This window comes from Rhinolophus sinicus, chromosome 17 (genome assembly GCF_057876585.1).
Source record: "Rhinolophus sinicus isolate RSI-liver-muscle chromosome 17, RSI-T2T, whole genome shotgun sequence".
Lineage (NCBI taxonomy): Eukaryota > Metazoa > Chordata > Mammalia > Chiroptera > Rhinolophidae > Rhinolophus > Rhinolophus sinicus.
In genome coordinates this window covers 2,658,138-2,672,640 of record NC_142517.1, presented here as the reverse complement: position 1 = coordinate 2,672,640, position 14,503 = coordinate 2,658,138, and the positions used below count along the sequence as shown (strand labels likewise).

Here is a 14,503-nt window from a genome sequence, read left to right as displayed (position 1 = left end):
TTCATTACCCTTTTAATCTCTGCTTCTGTGTCAAACTCAAAAGGTATCTGAAAGCTTTGGCTACAAATAAATGATAAAGATTTACTCAAGGGTCTTAGGGTTTGCAAACCAGAAACACAGCTAAGCAAAAACCCAGAAGTGTCCCAAAGAAGAAAGAAAAGCTGAGTTCTGGCAGCAAAAGGTACATTCTCGAGAAGAATCAGTCCTGCCTTCTGAGCCCCAGAATCAGTCCTAACGGTATCAGTCAGATGCCAGGTGGCCTGGAGGATGGATGCCAGGGGGTCCGGAGGATGGGTGCCAGGCGGTCTGGAGGATGGGTGCCAGGCGGTCTGGAGGATGGGTGCCAGGCGGTCTGGAGGATGGGTGCCAGGTGGCCTGGTCACGTCCAGTGGCCCACATGCATGAACATTCCACACCTTCAGAGCAGGAGGGTTATGTGGGGATCTGGTGTGTGTCCCGCATCGACATGGGACTGGAGTTTTCACAAGTGTAAGTTCCAGGCTCATGAGAACAGGAATAGAGCCGACAGGGTTCTATTCCTCCTGCCTCAACCTATTTGATTTTTAGTAATTTAGCAGCTTGACTGTAATGTCTCCACTTCGTTTCTTCACTCTCTCCCTCACTCACGGTGCTGCTCTGTGCCTTTTGTGTGTCTTCCATAATCAAGAAGATACTTTTGAACTTTACAAAGTGTAGTTCGTGTGACAGAATGCCTGTGTGTTAAATGGGCTATTCGACAACTCGTGGCCCCTCCAAGGAAAGGTTCTGAGCCTGTGGGGTGCAGTGACGCTCCCATTCTCCCCAGTGAGGCTGAGCGTCTAGATGCAGACCACCAGGGCACCCACCACAGGTGACCCTGCCCCACCGTGGAGGGGCCAGCCCTGCCCACCCGCCGGCTTCTCCTCCTGGGGCACCCAGTCCAGCCCAGGTAGCAACTGACCTGTCCAGCCCAGGTAGCAACTGACCTGTCCAGCCCAGGTAGCAGTGGGTTCTGGTCCGTGTCCTGCTGGCTGACCCCACACATCTTCTTCCAGCTGAAGATGATTTTGATAAAATGCTGTGACATCTCTAACGAGGTGCGCCCGATGGACGTCGCAGAGCCTTGGGTAGACTGCTTATTGGAAGAGTATTTTATGCAGGTAAGAGTATTTTATGCACAGCAGTCAAGCCTCCTAGCGCTCTTCTTAGTCCCATAAGCAGGGTCCATGTCTGAACCTTGCAGAACGTCCCAGGGGGACTAGCATAGGGCCATCGAAGTGTCTCCAACGTCCAGAAAGCCTTCAGAGCAGGTGCACATCAAAAGTGAAATGGGGGGGATGGCCAGTCAGCTCAGTTGGTTAGAGCGTGGCGCTAATAACACCAAGGTTGCCAGTTCGATCCCCACATGGGTCATTGTGAGCTGCGCCCTCCTTAATAAAATAAAAAGTAAATAAAATAAAATAAAACAAAAGTAATAAAATAAAAAGTGAAATAGGTTGTAATCTGAGGCGTGAAAGAGTTACAACCTGGGAACGCTGAGGTTGTAAAGCTGCCACCTGTTACCACTAATTGAGCCACTATTAGTGGCAGAGGCGGCAGGCCAATGCCTGAAGGTCAAGAAACAGAACTGCAGGAGGGGCCCCCAGGTGGGGGGACCACGCAGGTCAGCCTACAGTTGTAGCCTGTGGAAGCGTGGAGACAGAAAGCCAGGCCAGCCGAACGAAAACGCCAGGAAGGATGATAAGCCACTCACCTCCACGACTTCATGAGCCCCAAGAGAACACGGGCAGGAGGTGCTCTACAAGCCCCCTCTGTCACTGGGCATCCCTGTGACACACTTAATTAGCCTCTGCCTGTCCCCTCCACTCTGTCCTCACTGCATGGCTCTGCATGCCCAGCAGACGCCCCCGTTAGCACGTAAGGTGTTATCATCCGTCCTTGTTAATCCTGATTTACGTAATGCAGAGCGGTTTGGTGGGTTGTGGCATATTAGCTTTTTCTCTTCCTCGAAGGACAGTGCCCCTCAAAGTCCCCCACCTTCCATGGCTGTTTCTGTCGTTAACGTTGCCATCTGCTGCATCCCCACAGAGCGACCGCGAGAAGTCAGAAGGCCTTCCTGTGGCCCCTTTCATGGACAGGGACAAAGTGACCAAAGCCACGGCCCAAATTGGGTTCATCAAGTTTGTCCTGATCCCCATGTTTGAAACAGTGACCAAGGTGAGTGACCGTCACCCCACCTGGGTGACACGACAGTGAGAAATACACATGTGCACACGTGCGTGCACACGCTCACACAAGCACTCCCTTGAGCTGTGCTGCCTGCCCGACACCCCCCGGAAGCCCCTCTCCACCTTCACAGTGGCATGTCGTCCCCTCCTGCCCCTCTGAGCTGTCACCCAGCAGCACGGCCACAGAGCCTTCAGCGTCCCCTTCCTTGGCCCCCGGCCAGCCTGCTGCCTCCTGTGGAGACCTCCTTCCACAGTATCTCGGAACCACCCCCGCACTCACTCCCAGGTCACAGCCAGCTCCTCTCACCTTCACCTTCAGAGAACCTGCAAACCGGTGCCCACCTGTCTCGCCCCACTCCACCCAGCACACAGCCAGGTTCACCTCCAGGGAGCAGACTGTCCCCACCTCTCTCCTGAACCTTCCATGGCTCCCCACTGCTCCAACACAGGGCCATGGTCCCCGCCCTCCCTGGCACTTCTGTCTTGCAGGACAGCCCACAGCTCCTGGCTCTCGCCTTTCTTCCACCCTTCCCCTCTGGGCCCTTCCTTCCTTCTCCTGGGGCGCCGGCCTCCACTCCATGCCTTCCACCAACCTTCCAGAACCGCCTCAGCACACCCTTCCTGAAACCCCATAGCGCTGTTCCTTCTCTGCACGTAGGGAGCTGCCTTCCTGCACATGGCATTCCCTCCCTCCACAAACTGCGGTGCCTTTACTGCAGGCCAGTGGGGGCTGCTCCAGGGCTCTGGCCGCCCTGCAGTGGGGGTGTTGGAGGGCGGTGTTCACCAGGCTCCACAGAGAGGAGCCCCGATGAGCCAAGTCTCAGAGACAAGTGACTATCCGCTAGGTGGACAGGAAGGAGGGCAGACCTGCACCACCGGGCTGCCGGGCAGGTGTGAGTGGAGGTCAAGGGCGCGCAGCCACGCCTCGAGAATGGCCTCCCTCCTCCGGCCTCTGGGGCTGTCAGGGGCCTAGTGGGTGAGCTTGGCATTTGGACAGTGGGAAACTGCAGCATGGACAGCCAGAAGGATGCGAGAGGCAAGAGAGGGAAGGCAGTGGCTTCTCCCAGGTCCCTGTGAAAAGCATGAGACAGCAGGGACCCTGGGGATGGGTGGGCGGGTGGCAGATCCAGGAGTCATTGATCAAAGGACTTCAGAACCTCGGTCACCTTGGATTTGGCTGCAGGCCGTGACCCTGGGGGCTCCAGAAGCGCCAGTGGGATGGAGGCAGATTTCCTGTGTGATCTCTGAGACACAGGACCTGACACCCATTTTCCCAAACGTTTTCCGTCGCCTTCAATTGGGGACTAAGTGAATCTGTCTCTCTGCAGCTCTTCCCTGTGGTTGAGGAAATCATGCTGCAGCCCCTGTGGGAATCCAGGGACCGTTATGAGGAACTGAAGCAAATAGATGACGCCATGAAAGAGGTAAACGGCTGTGCGGCCGAGAAAGTGTGACCTCCCGAGGGCGAGCAGGTGACATGGGCAGACTCGCGCCGTGTGCTGGCACCACTCTGGCGGCCCCTCTGGGCAGGGGCTCGTTCTCAGCCCAAAGCCAGGCCAGGTCAATCCAATTAGGCATGTGATATAGTTAGATGTGTGATACAGGGTGCCACCCAGATGTGACCAAGGGTGTCAGCACCCACAGCCTCCCGATCCCTCCGAGCAGCACCCAGGCCCCACGATGGCCTTTCGTCCTCCTGCCCCGAGGCTGACCTTGTTCAGCAATTAGGGTGGTGGAAAGAGACGCTCCCCCAGCCTGGGCGAAGCCTCCACCCACGTCCTAGCTCCAGGCCACAGACCCTGACCCGTGGCTGCTCGGCCCCTCCCAGGGGTCAGGGAGACAGACCGGGCCTGGCTTTCAGGAGCTCTGGGGATGGATACTGTTCTCAGAAGGTGCAGTTCACAGGCTCAGAACTAGGGGAGAGGCTTTCCGCAAAGGCCCACGAGTTGGTCTGGCAGGACCCCAGGGTGTGCCCCCTGCCTCTTGGGGCCCCTGAGCACATCGCTGGCCTGACCTCCAGCCACCTGGAATTTGGCCTCCCCTGGGTCCACTCTCCCACCCCCCTCTGTCCGGGGGCCCCATGCAGCTGCAGCCATCTCCCTGCTGCCAAACGCTGTGCCCCACCTGGCCTTGGCTGGTCCCACCATCCCCAACCTGCTGTGCCCCTCAAAATACTGCTTGCTCATCACTCACTGTATCCAGGGCCTCCCCGTGCGGTGTCCTTACCGTCTTCGCTGCCAAGAACTCCCACCGTACCTCGCTGAGCGCTGCGCTCCCTTCCAGGCACATCGTGTCGCGCGCATCTCCCTCTGCCTACTTTGTGTACACTGCCCGACACAGTGTAGGTGCTATGAGCCCAGTGACAGTCTAGACTGGAAATCCCAGCCCCTCTAGTTAGAGTCTCCCAGAAGGTCACAGACAGGTCCTGAAACTCCATCAGCCTAAGAGCAAATACTACAGAGATAAGAAGAGGTGTCCCCCTGGCTGGTCCCCACCAGGAGAGCGGTGGGGCCCTGACTGTCCTCGGCTGTCCGGGAGCCATCGTGATAAAGGCGTTATGTGTCCGAGTCCCAGCCCCGCTGCCCAGTGGGGGCCACTGGGATCCTCCAGGTGCCTTCCTGACCCCAGAAAGGACAGACCAGCAAAGGCGCAGGGGCCATGGAGTCCATGCTCACCACCGCCAGGGCACCCCCTGGGGGCTGTGTCCACTGCAGCCAGTGTGAGCTCGTCATCCAAGCGCCAGACAGCAGCCTCGGGGGTGAGGCCCCCCATGACGGGGCAGCTGGTCTTGCGTACAGCTGTGTCTGCAAAGCTCACACGCGTGTGCTTGGGCGCGCCAAGGTTGGAGGCAGCAGTCTCCACTCCACATTTTAATGTGTTCGGTCAACAGGGAGCTCTTGAGCAGATACGCAGGGCACTCCCTCTTGTCCCCTGAAGCCTGACTTGTGTCTTCTTTGTGCTCTGTCCTGGTTGCAGAAGAAGACTAAGGGCCTGACACGTGAGGGCTCCGACAAGTCCAGGGAGAAAAGCCGAGACGGGAAAAAAAGTGAAGGTAACGATCTTCCACCTTGAGTCTCAGTGATACAATAATTCCAGCTAAAATTGGGATCTGGGGGGAGAGAGGGAAGGAGGAAATCTGAATACAGAATATTTTTAAATAAGTGAAACTTCTATTGCTTGCTTGTAATAATTAGAATCAGGCTCTGAAGGAACAGGGACATGCGTTAGTTAATAAGCGAAGGTCAATAAGTAGCACGTGTACCACTTAAAAGGGAGAGCAGGTTTTCAAAGCTTTTCACCAAGAAAGCGTTTGCCTGCATGTCTGTAAACATGTCCCTGCCCACTTGCTGGCTTGAGCCATTCCTTCAGCCCGTGCAGAAGGCAGACCAGCCCATCCGCCCCGAATAATAAGATTACACCACACACGTGCCTGATGGGTCACTAGAGAGAGTCTCGGTTTATATCACATTCCAGGTGCCCAGCACGAGAAACTGGGCTGGGTTGTGTAAGAGGCACAGAGGCAGCCGCACCCCACAAACCAAGCTTTGAGCACCAGCTTTGCTGATTACTAGCTGAGTGATGGGTGCAGGCGTCTCAACCTCTCTGAGCCTCAGCCGTCATCTCTGAAGCAGAGGCAGTGAGACCATTTCTGTGGTGGTTGCAGCCAGTGAATGAGCAGAGACCTTGTATGTAAGAAGCGCTTAGAAAATGCTGGCTTTTCATTTTGAAGTCAGCTCATATTTTTGAATGGCGTGGAAGAGGGATCAAAATGGTTTTATTTTGCCTACACGTGTCCAACAATATGTCCAATGCCTCATTTTTCACACATAGTCTGTGTCTAGTCCTATGACATTTGTAATATCGCCTGCACATTTCAATCCCAACAGAAACAAACCAGTTGTCATTTTGCGTCCCCGCAGACCATGCCTGAAGGAAGCGGAGCGTCCGCGGGTGTTCTGGACCCAGCCCAGTCGGACGTTGTGAAAGCCACGCGGGGATGAGCTGACCCCAGCGCCTGGCACCACACAACCACGTTTTCTAAGAATCGTTTTGTTCAGTGATGCAAAAAAAAAACTCATGATGCTGTACATAATTTTTATTTTTAAACTGCCTTTTAAATAATATATTCTTATACAGAAATGGGTGCTGCACTTTTTCTCTGGTGCATGTGATAAACCCCAGACGTCCTCCGTCCGTCCTCGTGTGGAGACAGGGACACTCCGCTTTTTCACAGATGTACTCCAGGGCGCCTGCCCAGTGAGACGTGACACGTGCATCCGTGTAAATTCCACATTAAATGTCAGACCAGAGCCCGGGGCGCAAGGACGTGCGTGTCCTGTGTTTGTGAGCTGCGAGGGGGCCATTGGTGGGGAGCTGAGGCCGCCCGGTCACCCTGGAGGCAGCGCGTGTCCCCGCGGGACACAGACTCACCACAGGGCGCCCATTTCCTGGGGGGTGGGAACTGAACATTTACCTCGCAGGTGAGAAAAGGAGCCGAGGTGCCTCAGTGCCGTTGAGGGCATCTGCCTCAGGGGAGAAAGCTGCCCTTTTCTTCCTGCCTTCGTTTTAGGGACAAGCACTGGGGACTTTCTGGGTGGCACTGAGCCCACAAAGGGAGGCTGTACCCAGCTTTTTCATGGTATAGCTGGGCACCCAGCAAAAAGTAATTTCCCAGGACCCCGTGCACCCCAGGGCCGACCCTGGTGACTGGCACGTATTAGGAGCTCAGATATTTGCCAAATGAATGCATCTGAGTTGTGGTCGCTAACCCAAAGAATCATGTCCGAGAAAAAACACATCCTGCAGAGTGTGTGGTGGGGACGGGGGGACAGGGACACTGAGTGTATGAGTGTGTGTGTGTGTGTATTTATGACTCATCGAGCCTCCCTGCCGCCGAGAGGAAGGAAGTTGAAGGATGACAAGGTAGTAGGTGTTCATCCTTCGCTCGGTTCCTCAGACCTGGCAGCGAACGGGAAAAAACAAGGAACACTTGGGCTTCGCTAAGGAACAAAGTGACAGGTGTGAGGGAGAGGTGGCCGAGGTGGACAGTGGGTCCCTCGCGGAGCAGCGAGCGAGACGTGCCATCCAGCAGCTGACCATTTCTCGTGGCCACGAGAGCTCTGCAGGAATGTCTGCTGTTTCCCTTAAAAGTAATTTTACAAAACATTGAAAGTGCATCCAGCGTGCCAGTTACAATGGGGCGGAAGGCAAGGTTAAGCCGTGTGGTGTGCTGACCGGTCGGCCTGTTCTCACTGCTGCCTGGACACCTGGGACGTAGCTGACGTGTGTCCCCTGGGTGCTAATCGACCTGGAGGGAATGGCTGGCAGCGTGGCACACGGCGCCCAGTGCCATGGAGTCGTCCGCCGGCTCCATGCACCAAGCCTGCCCACCGACCTAACGTAGGTAGTACGCCGACCACCGTGTACCAGTGGGGAAGGACGTCACAGAAATGTTCCTCCTGTTCAAGTATGGCCTGCTCATCTGGGCAGACCCATCCATCCTGAAAGGGGACCCTGGCAGGCATCCCCTCGACTGGCCCCCAGGCAAGGCTGCTCCTTTCCCCTGTGCTGCCCAGTTTCTGCCACAAGAAAGGAGGGTCATCCAGAGGCCACCTGTTCTGGAAAGAGTCTAGCAGGACGGGGGTTGAATGCTTCTGGATTTCTCTCCTCGCCGATTGTGTGAGCACACACCTTCTGTATCAGTGTCCTGTGGCTGCCATAACAAAGTAGCACAAGCTTGGTGGCTTCAGACAACAGAACTTCATCCTCTCCCAGTTCTGGAGGCCAGAAATCCAAAATCAAGGTGTCAGCAGGGCCCTCTGAGGGCTCCCGGGGAGGGTCCTTCATCACCTCTTCCCAGTCCTGGTGACTGCAGCAATCCCGGGGGTTCCTTGGCTTATGGCCGCCTCCCCCCAATCTCTGCCTCCACTGCCATGTAGACTCCTCCCCTGTGTGTCTCTGTGTCCAAATGTCTTTCTTTGTATCAGGACACCAGTCACTGGATTTGGGGCTCACTCTAATCCATATGGCCTCAACTTGATGACATCTGCAAAGGCCCTATTTCCAAATAAGCTCCCAGTCTCAGGTGCCAGGAGTTAGGACCCTTTCAGAGGGACGCTGTCCACCCCCTCACAGCATCATAGTCTTAGCCTTCCCGTCTGTCGATTGCTACCCTCTGGCCGTGGGGAGCATTAAACCCAGCTCTCAGCTCTCCACCAGCGTCAGGTCCCTCAGAAGCCTGTCCCCATCGGTCCGTGGCCTCCAGCATCCTTGCAGAGGCCATCACTGACCAACAACTCCTGCCTTGGGGAGGGCTGTGGCCCCGTTATTTGGGGATATTTTTTTCTTTTGTTCAGGCTTCCCCAAATGAGCCAGGATGTGAGGAAGGCAGGAGGCAGGCAACTGTGGGAACAGAACAATGGCCGGCTCAGGGTACGAGGCAGACACAGAGAAGGGCTGGTGGGGTCTCTCAGGGAGGACCGGGCACTGGGTGCAAAGTGAGCCAAAAGGGAGAACCGACAGAAATGGGTGAGAAGGAAAAGGATGGTAGAAAGGTAAATCCAGGAAGACAAATTATGATCATCTGCTCAGTCACACTGAAAGCCGGAGTGTTGCCTTCAGCCCCCTGGCTGTGGAGCGTGTCCGTTAGCCACCCTGAAACTCAGTGACCTGGAGAAACGACGTGTATTATTTCTCATGGTTGTGGGTTGACAGGGCAGGACTGTTGGTCTGGTCCAGCCCTGCTGGAGCTGTTGCTCTGGATGGTGTCACCTACGTGTCTGGAAGCCGGTTGATGTCAGTTGGAATTTCAGCCACATGTGTAATTGTGTGGCAGGAAAACATGGCTCATTCTCCTGGTGGCAACGACCCAGCAACACCAGCATAAGCCCCCGTGCTTTGTCACTATGCAAGTCTTGCTGTGCAGCACGTTTATTACATCCTGGGAACCACAGCACGTCACTTGGTCAAGCCTGGACTTAAGGGGTGGGAAAATGGACTCCATGACAGCAGTGACAAAATGTTTATGGCCATTTTTTGTCATATACCAGAGCAAGGAAGACCGTGGTTTAAAACACAGCTGCAGTCATTCTTCAAGCTCCTCCAGAGGCCTGTTTTGACTCCTCTGCCCCCACAAGGCGCCCACCCCCATTCTAGGCTTTCCAAGAGTTACCTGACTTCAGGGGTGGAGGCATGCCGCCCGCCAACCCGGTGCAGAGCAGCTGAAATGCTGGTGACGTTCTGAGGCCGTGCCCTAGAACCGCCATCGAAGTTGCTCAGCTTATAAAGCTCTTGAAGGCGTCTGTGTGGTCTTTGGAGCAACTGCCCCAGATCCGCTGTGGACTCCATTGTCAGCTGTCCCCCAGCGTGGATGGGATCCACTTGTCCCAACCACGGGAAGTCAGGGAAAGCACTGCGCTCCACCTGCCCGCCTGTGAGAGGGTAAAAGATGATTTTCTTGCCTCTGGTATTGTTTTGCCTCGCCAGGTTTTATATGTAGTTATTGCACCAAGCTCAGAGGCGTCTAACAAAACTGCAAAGAATGTTTAAACGATAAGCTTGCAGAAGGCACATCATTCAAATATCTTCAAGAGGGCAAGGACCTACGCCCCTAAGGGCTCCTGGGAAATGTCATATTTGACCTTCAAAATGATGGGAGGGCAGAGTCACTCCATGTTCTGAGAAGTTCAAAGGGTATTTGGCGTTTTCAGGCACTAACTCCAAGGTAATAGTCACGGCGTCTTACAGGTGGGAGAAATATCAAGTAAACCAGCACATCCATAGGGGGCAACAGGCTGCAGCCAAAGCAAACATCGTGTTTCCAGGGCATTACATTTCATTGCAAAATGTTCATTAGATAATGTTAGATTGAGCAAAGTGGACAGAAAATAGTCTATACAGTCCGATCCTAATTTTGTTGGAGAAAAAAATGTCAACAACAGATATTTCACGGAAGCGTATTTCTGAAGTTACAAGGGCTGAGGTTAAAGGGATGATTTTCTGGCGTGCTTGCCACACCTTCCACAATGAGCAGGAGCCACTGTTTAATCAGAAGGTGACCATGGACAACACTGTATTTTGATGGGCTCTCCTGGCCCCAAAAGCAGCACCGATGGCCTGAGGCTCAGAGGTCAGGCCAGGTCACAGACGAGAGGCTGTGAACACAGGCCCTGTACATGGGGACAGTCACGTTTCTAACCTACAAGCAGGCGACACTGTTTTTCTTTATATTTATTGTCGGAGAAACCCCACCCCATAAGGGAAAAAGCAGCCACACTTTGGTTCATCCCGCAGTCACTCCTGGAGACCCTATGCTGCTCTGCTGTCCTAATGCTTCCCAGGGACTGGGGACATCTGGGGTCCTTCCGGGCTGACCTGAATGATTAGGGGGCAGGTGTTTGGGGCTTGATTGAATCAGCACTGATGGTCATAATTAGGTGTTTATTTACTCAGAATCAATCGTGCCATTTGAACCCGGTGAGATTAAGTGAGGAGTTTGTGGGAATCACCCTGGGGGTTAAACTTGTCTATTAAATAACAGCCTGCTCTTTTCCTTCTATTGGGCACCTGCAAAACCTAACCTTGCCCATGAACCTGGAAGCCTCCCCTCACCTGCCTGACAGGCACAAATGTGTCAGACAGACATTCCACCAGGGTCACGTCAGCACATGAGTTATAATTGGAAAACACCCAGTAAGGAGTAAGAAGCTTTAAAAAACATCCTCTTGGGGCAGCTGGTTTGCTCAGTGGTTAGAGAGCAGGGCTCATAACACCGAGATTGCCAGTTCGATTCCCACATGGGCCAGTGAGCCACGCCCTCCACAACTAGACTGAAAACAATGACTTGACCTGGAGCTGATGGGTCCTGGAAAAACACACTGTTCCCCAATATACACCCCCCAAAAAATTTTTTTTAAATCTTCATTTAAACAGCTGACCTCTGACAGATGAGCTGCCTCCATCGGGATTGCAAGAAAATACCGGAGCAAGCTGGGGTGGATGAGGACGGGCACCAGTAAACTCGAGGGACGGTAAATTCTCTGCCTTCTTGGTGGCCAGCCCGGTGTGGGCAAGAAGTGCTCAAGCATGCTTGATGAATGCGTGAATGCATGAATGAGCAGACGAATGAACGAACTATTAAATGGCAAATACTTGGACTGTGTATACAGCTAACCTAGTAAAATTAGTGAGTTTAGTGCTCATGTTTTCAGCTGAAAGGGTTACTACCGTTAGCATTGCATTAAAATTGGCGTAAAGGAAGCTTGGAAGGTTGTGGGGACAGAGCCAGGAGAGCAGTTTCCAGGCCCTCGGCCTTGCGTGGAAAGGTGCTGGCTCAGGTAGTAGATGGCCATCAGCTGTGACTAGTTGGCCTTCAGCTGTTACCAGTTAGCCATTGGCCACTGATATAACTGCCGTGGCTGAGCTAGCAAGTGCGGGTTGCAGTTAGCAAGTGGGGTCGGTTGCCAGAGAAGCAGATGGCAGATTGTGGATCGTGTGGCTCCTGCTTCCTGTGTCTCCATCCCAGCCTCCCAGCCGCCAGTGAGACTATAGTGGTATGAACCCCCCATCCATGGCTCCGTGGGTGTTCCTTTTTGGCCTCACCATGTCCTGCATTGTTATGCGGGGAGCTGGAGCTGAGACCCTGCATGACACCCTGAGTGACAAAGAGAAACAGGAAGATGCAGGGAGTGGCAGCTCCACACACACACACATACACACACACACACACACACACACACACACACACACTTCTCACTTCTGATAGGATTTTATGAGAGCCCCCAGGGAGAAAGCCTGTGGGGTTCTATGATCCACTGTGCCAAACCACTGTCCACCACTTCAACTACGTAGATTCTCAGTGTATTTCTTTAGGAAAAATGCATCTGCTTTGTTCAGAAATCAATGGGCATAAAGAAAGAGATGGGGGGAGGGCGAATATTAACATTATTGCAGAAAGGGAAAGGGGTGTTCTTTTTTTCCTGACGAGCAAGGGTCCTTTCAGTGGCAAAAGCAGCCCTTTGCTGCTGCAAGCATTTCTATCAGAAACTGTTGTCACCCGTCCTTACACAGTTGTCACCAACCGCTGCTGATGAACAAGAAGCTGATGGTGTCAAGCGGCCCCTGGGGAGAGGTGTGCGGTCATGCAAACCCATGAGGTCTGCATATCTTATTTATCAGCGGTAGCATCCTTGCTGTCCGCTGCCTGGTTGGTGAAACCATTTATCACCTGCTGTGCCCACAAGGAGGATGAGGAGAGACTGCTTGCTCCCAGGGCAATTGATCACATCTAAGGAGCACTGCTTCTTGGGGAGCTGTTCTTTTAAATCCCTACCCTGGGACACCCTCCCGCCTCACAGAATGTCCCCACCATGCCCAAATCTAGAAAGCACCATGCAGGGCCAACAAGAGAACTGTTTTCTCCGGAGTGACCCTTGTCAGACTCCCATTTTCATGCCCAAGTCTGAGACCTGCCTGGGCTGCCAGGGCTGGGCTGGGTCAGCAGTACCTGGAACGGCCAAAAGGGTTCGGAAGTGGTTTGCCGAACAGGGGAGTTCTCACAGCCCTGGGGTGCTCAGGAAACATGTGCAAGTCTAAGAGATTAAACTCTCTTCGATGGGTCTCATGTTATAACCAAGAAAATGATTTTTTTTTTTAATTAAACTTTTTATTTTGAATAATTGTAGCTTCCCGTGCAGCAGTCAGCGATCCTATGTGGCCTCTACCCTGCCCCCCAGTGGTGACATCTCGCACGACTCTAGTTTAGTATCACATGGAGGATGTGGGCACTGACACGTCCAGACACAGACCGTGACATCCGCGCACGGGTCCCTCAGCTGCCCTCCTGTGGCCACACTCTCTCTCCTCCCACCCCAGCCCACCTTAACCCCCACCAACCACTACTCTCACCTCCATTCTGTAATGTCGTCATTTCAGGAATGTTCTATTAATGGAGTCACACAATATGTGACTTTTTGGTGATTGGCTTTTTCCTTCAGCATCATTCTCTGGAACTTCCTGTGGATCAGGAATCTCTTCCGTTTGATTGCTGCGTAGTGTTCCACAGTGTGGGTGGACCATGGGTTTAGCTACTTACCAGCTGGAGGGCATCTGAGCTGATTCCAGTTCGGGGCTGTTCTGAATAAGGCTGCTGTGAACAGTCACCAAGGAGTATCGTATGAATATGACCTCTCATCTCTCTGGATGCAGGCCTACCCGGGTACTCACTAGGTGACATGGCAATTGTTTGTTTACTTTCTAAGAAGCTGTCAAACCATTTTCCAGAGTGGCTGTGCCATTTTACTTTTCCACCAGCAATGTACGAATGATCCAGTTTCTCCCCACTTTCATTCGTTTTTGGTGTTTTCACTGTGGAGGGCGCAGCTGTTTTATTCTAGCCATTCTGATAGGTGTTCCATAATAGCCCATGTGGCTTTGATTTGCGTGGTGACTAAGATGTTGAATGTCTGAAAAGATGTAATCTACGCATCCTCACTGGTAAAATGTGTGTTTGGGTTTTTTGTTGTTGTTTTACTTTTTTTACTGCTGAGTTTTGGAAGTTCTTCGTATATTTTAGATACCAGTCCTCTGTCAGATGTGTGGTTTGCAAATATTTTCTCCCAGTCCGTAGCTTGTCTTTTCATTCTCTTATGGCATCTTTCACTGAGCAAACATTTTTAATTTTGATAAAATCCATTGTATCAACTTTTCCTTTTAACAATCTTACTTTTGATGTCAGGTCTAAAAACTATCTACCTAGCTCTAGATCCTGAAGATTTTCTTTCCTTTTCTTTTCTAAAACTCTTACAGTTTTGCATTTTAATCCACAGTCCACCTTGAGTTAACTTTATACAAAGTGTGAGGTCTTGGATGAGGTGCAGCTTTTTGCCTCTGGATGTACCATGTGTTGACAAGGCTGTCCTTCCTCCGTTGAACTGCGTTTGCACATTGGTCAAAAAGCAGTTGGACATATTTGCGTGGGTCTATCTCTGGGTTCCGTGTTGTGCTCTTCACTGATCTCTCTGTCTGTCCTTCTATAATATCACACAGTTTTGATCACTGTAGCTACACAATAGTTTGTAAAATCAGGTTGACTGATTTCTCCTATCTTATCTTCTTTTTTCAAGAAATAGTTAGCTATTCTAGTTTCTTTACCTTTCCATATAAATTTCAGAATAATCTTTTCTGTATCTGTAAAATCTGGCTGGGGTTTTAATAGAAATGACCTTAAATATGTGCTTCAATTTTGGGAGAATTGACATCTTTACTATGTTGAGTCTTCCAATCCATGAACATGGTAA

At 52.5% G+C, this 14,503-nt stretch overlaps 1 protein-coding gene across 7 annotated transcripts in view; it reads left to right on the top strand.

The window, feature by feature from the left end:
- The window catches only part of PDE9A (phosphodiesterase 9A), a 95,674-nt gene extending 84,510 nt beyond the window's left edge, over positions 1–11,164 (top strand). For 4 of the 7 annotated variants that reach the window (XM_074324821.2, XM_074324824.2, XM_074324815.2 and 1 more), the window contains 5 exons: positions 1,035–1,139; positions 2,068–2,196; positions 3,536–3,631; positions 5,184–5,259; positions 6,095–6,347. In XM_074324821.2, the coding sequence (XP_074180922.1) occupies positions 1,035–1,139; positions 2,068–2,196; positions 3,536–3,631; positions 5,184–5,259; positions 6,095–6,138 (450 nt within the window). In that variant the 3' untranslated portion in view covers positions 6,139–6,347. Of the gene's footprint in view, positions 1–1,034; positions 1,140–2,067; positions 2,197–3,535; positions 3,632–5,183; positions 5,260–6,094; positions 6,348–11,138 lie in introns of those variants that run through there. The other 3 variants (XM_074324826.2, XM_074324818.2, XM_088794399.1) reach the window with 2 other exon arrangements.
- The last annotated feature ends 3,339 nt before the right edge of the window (positions 11,165–14,503 follow it).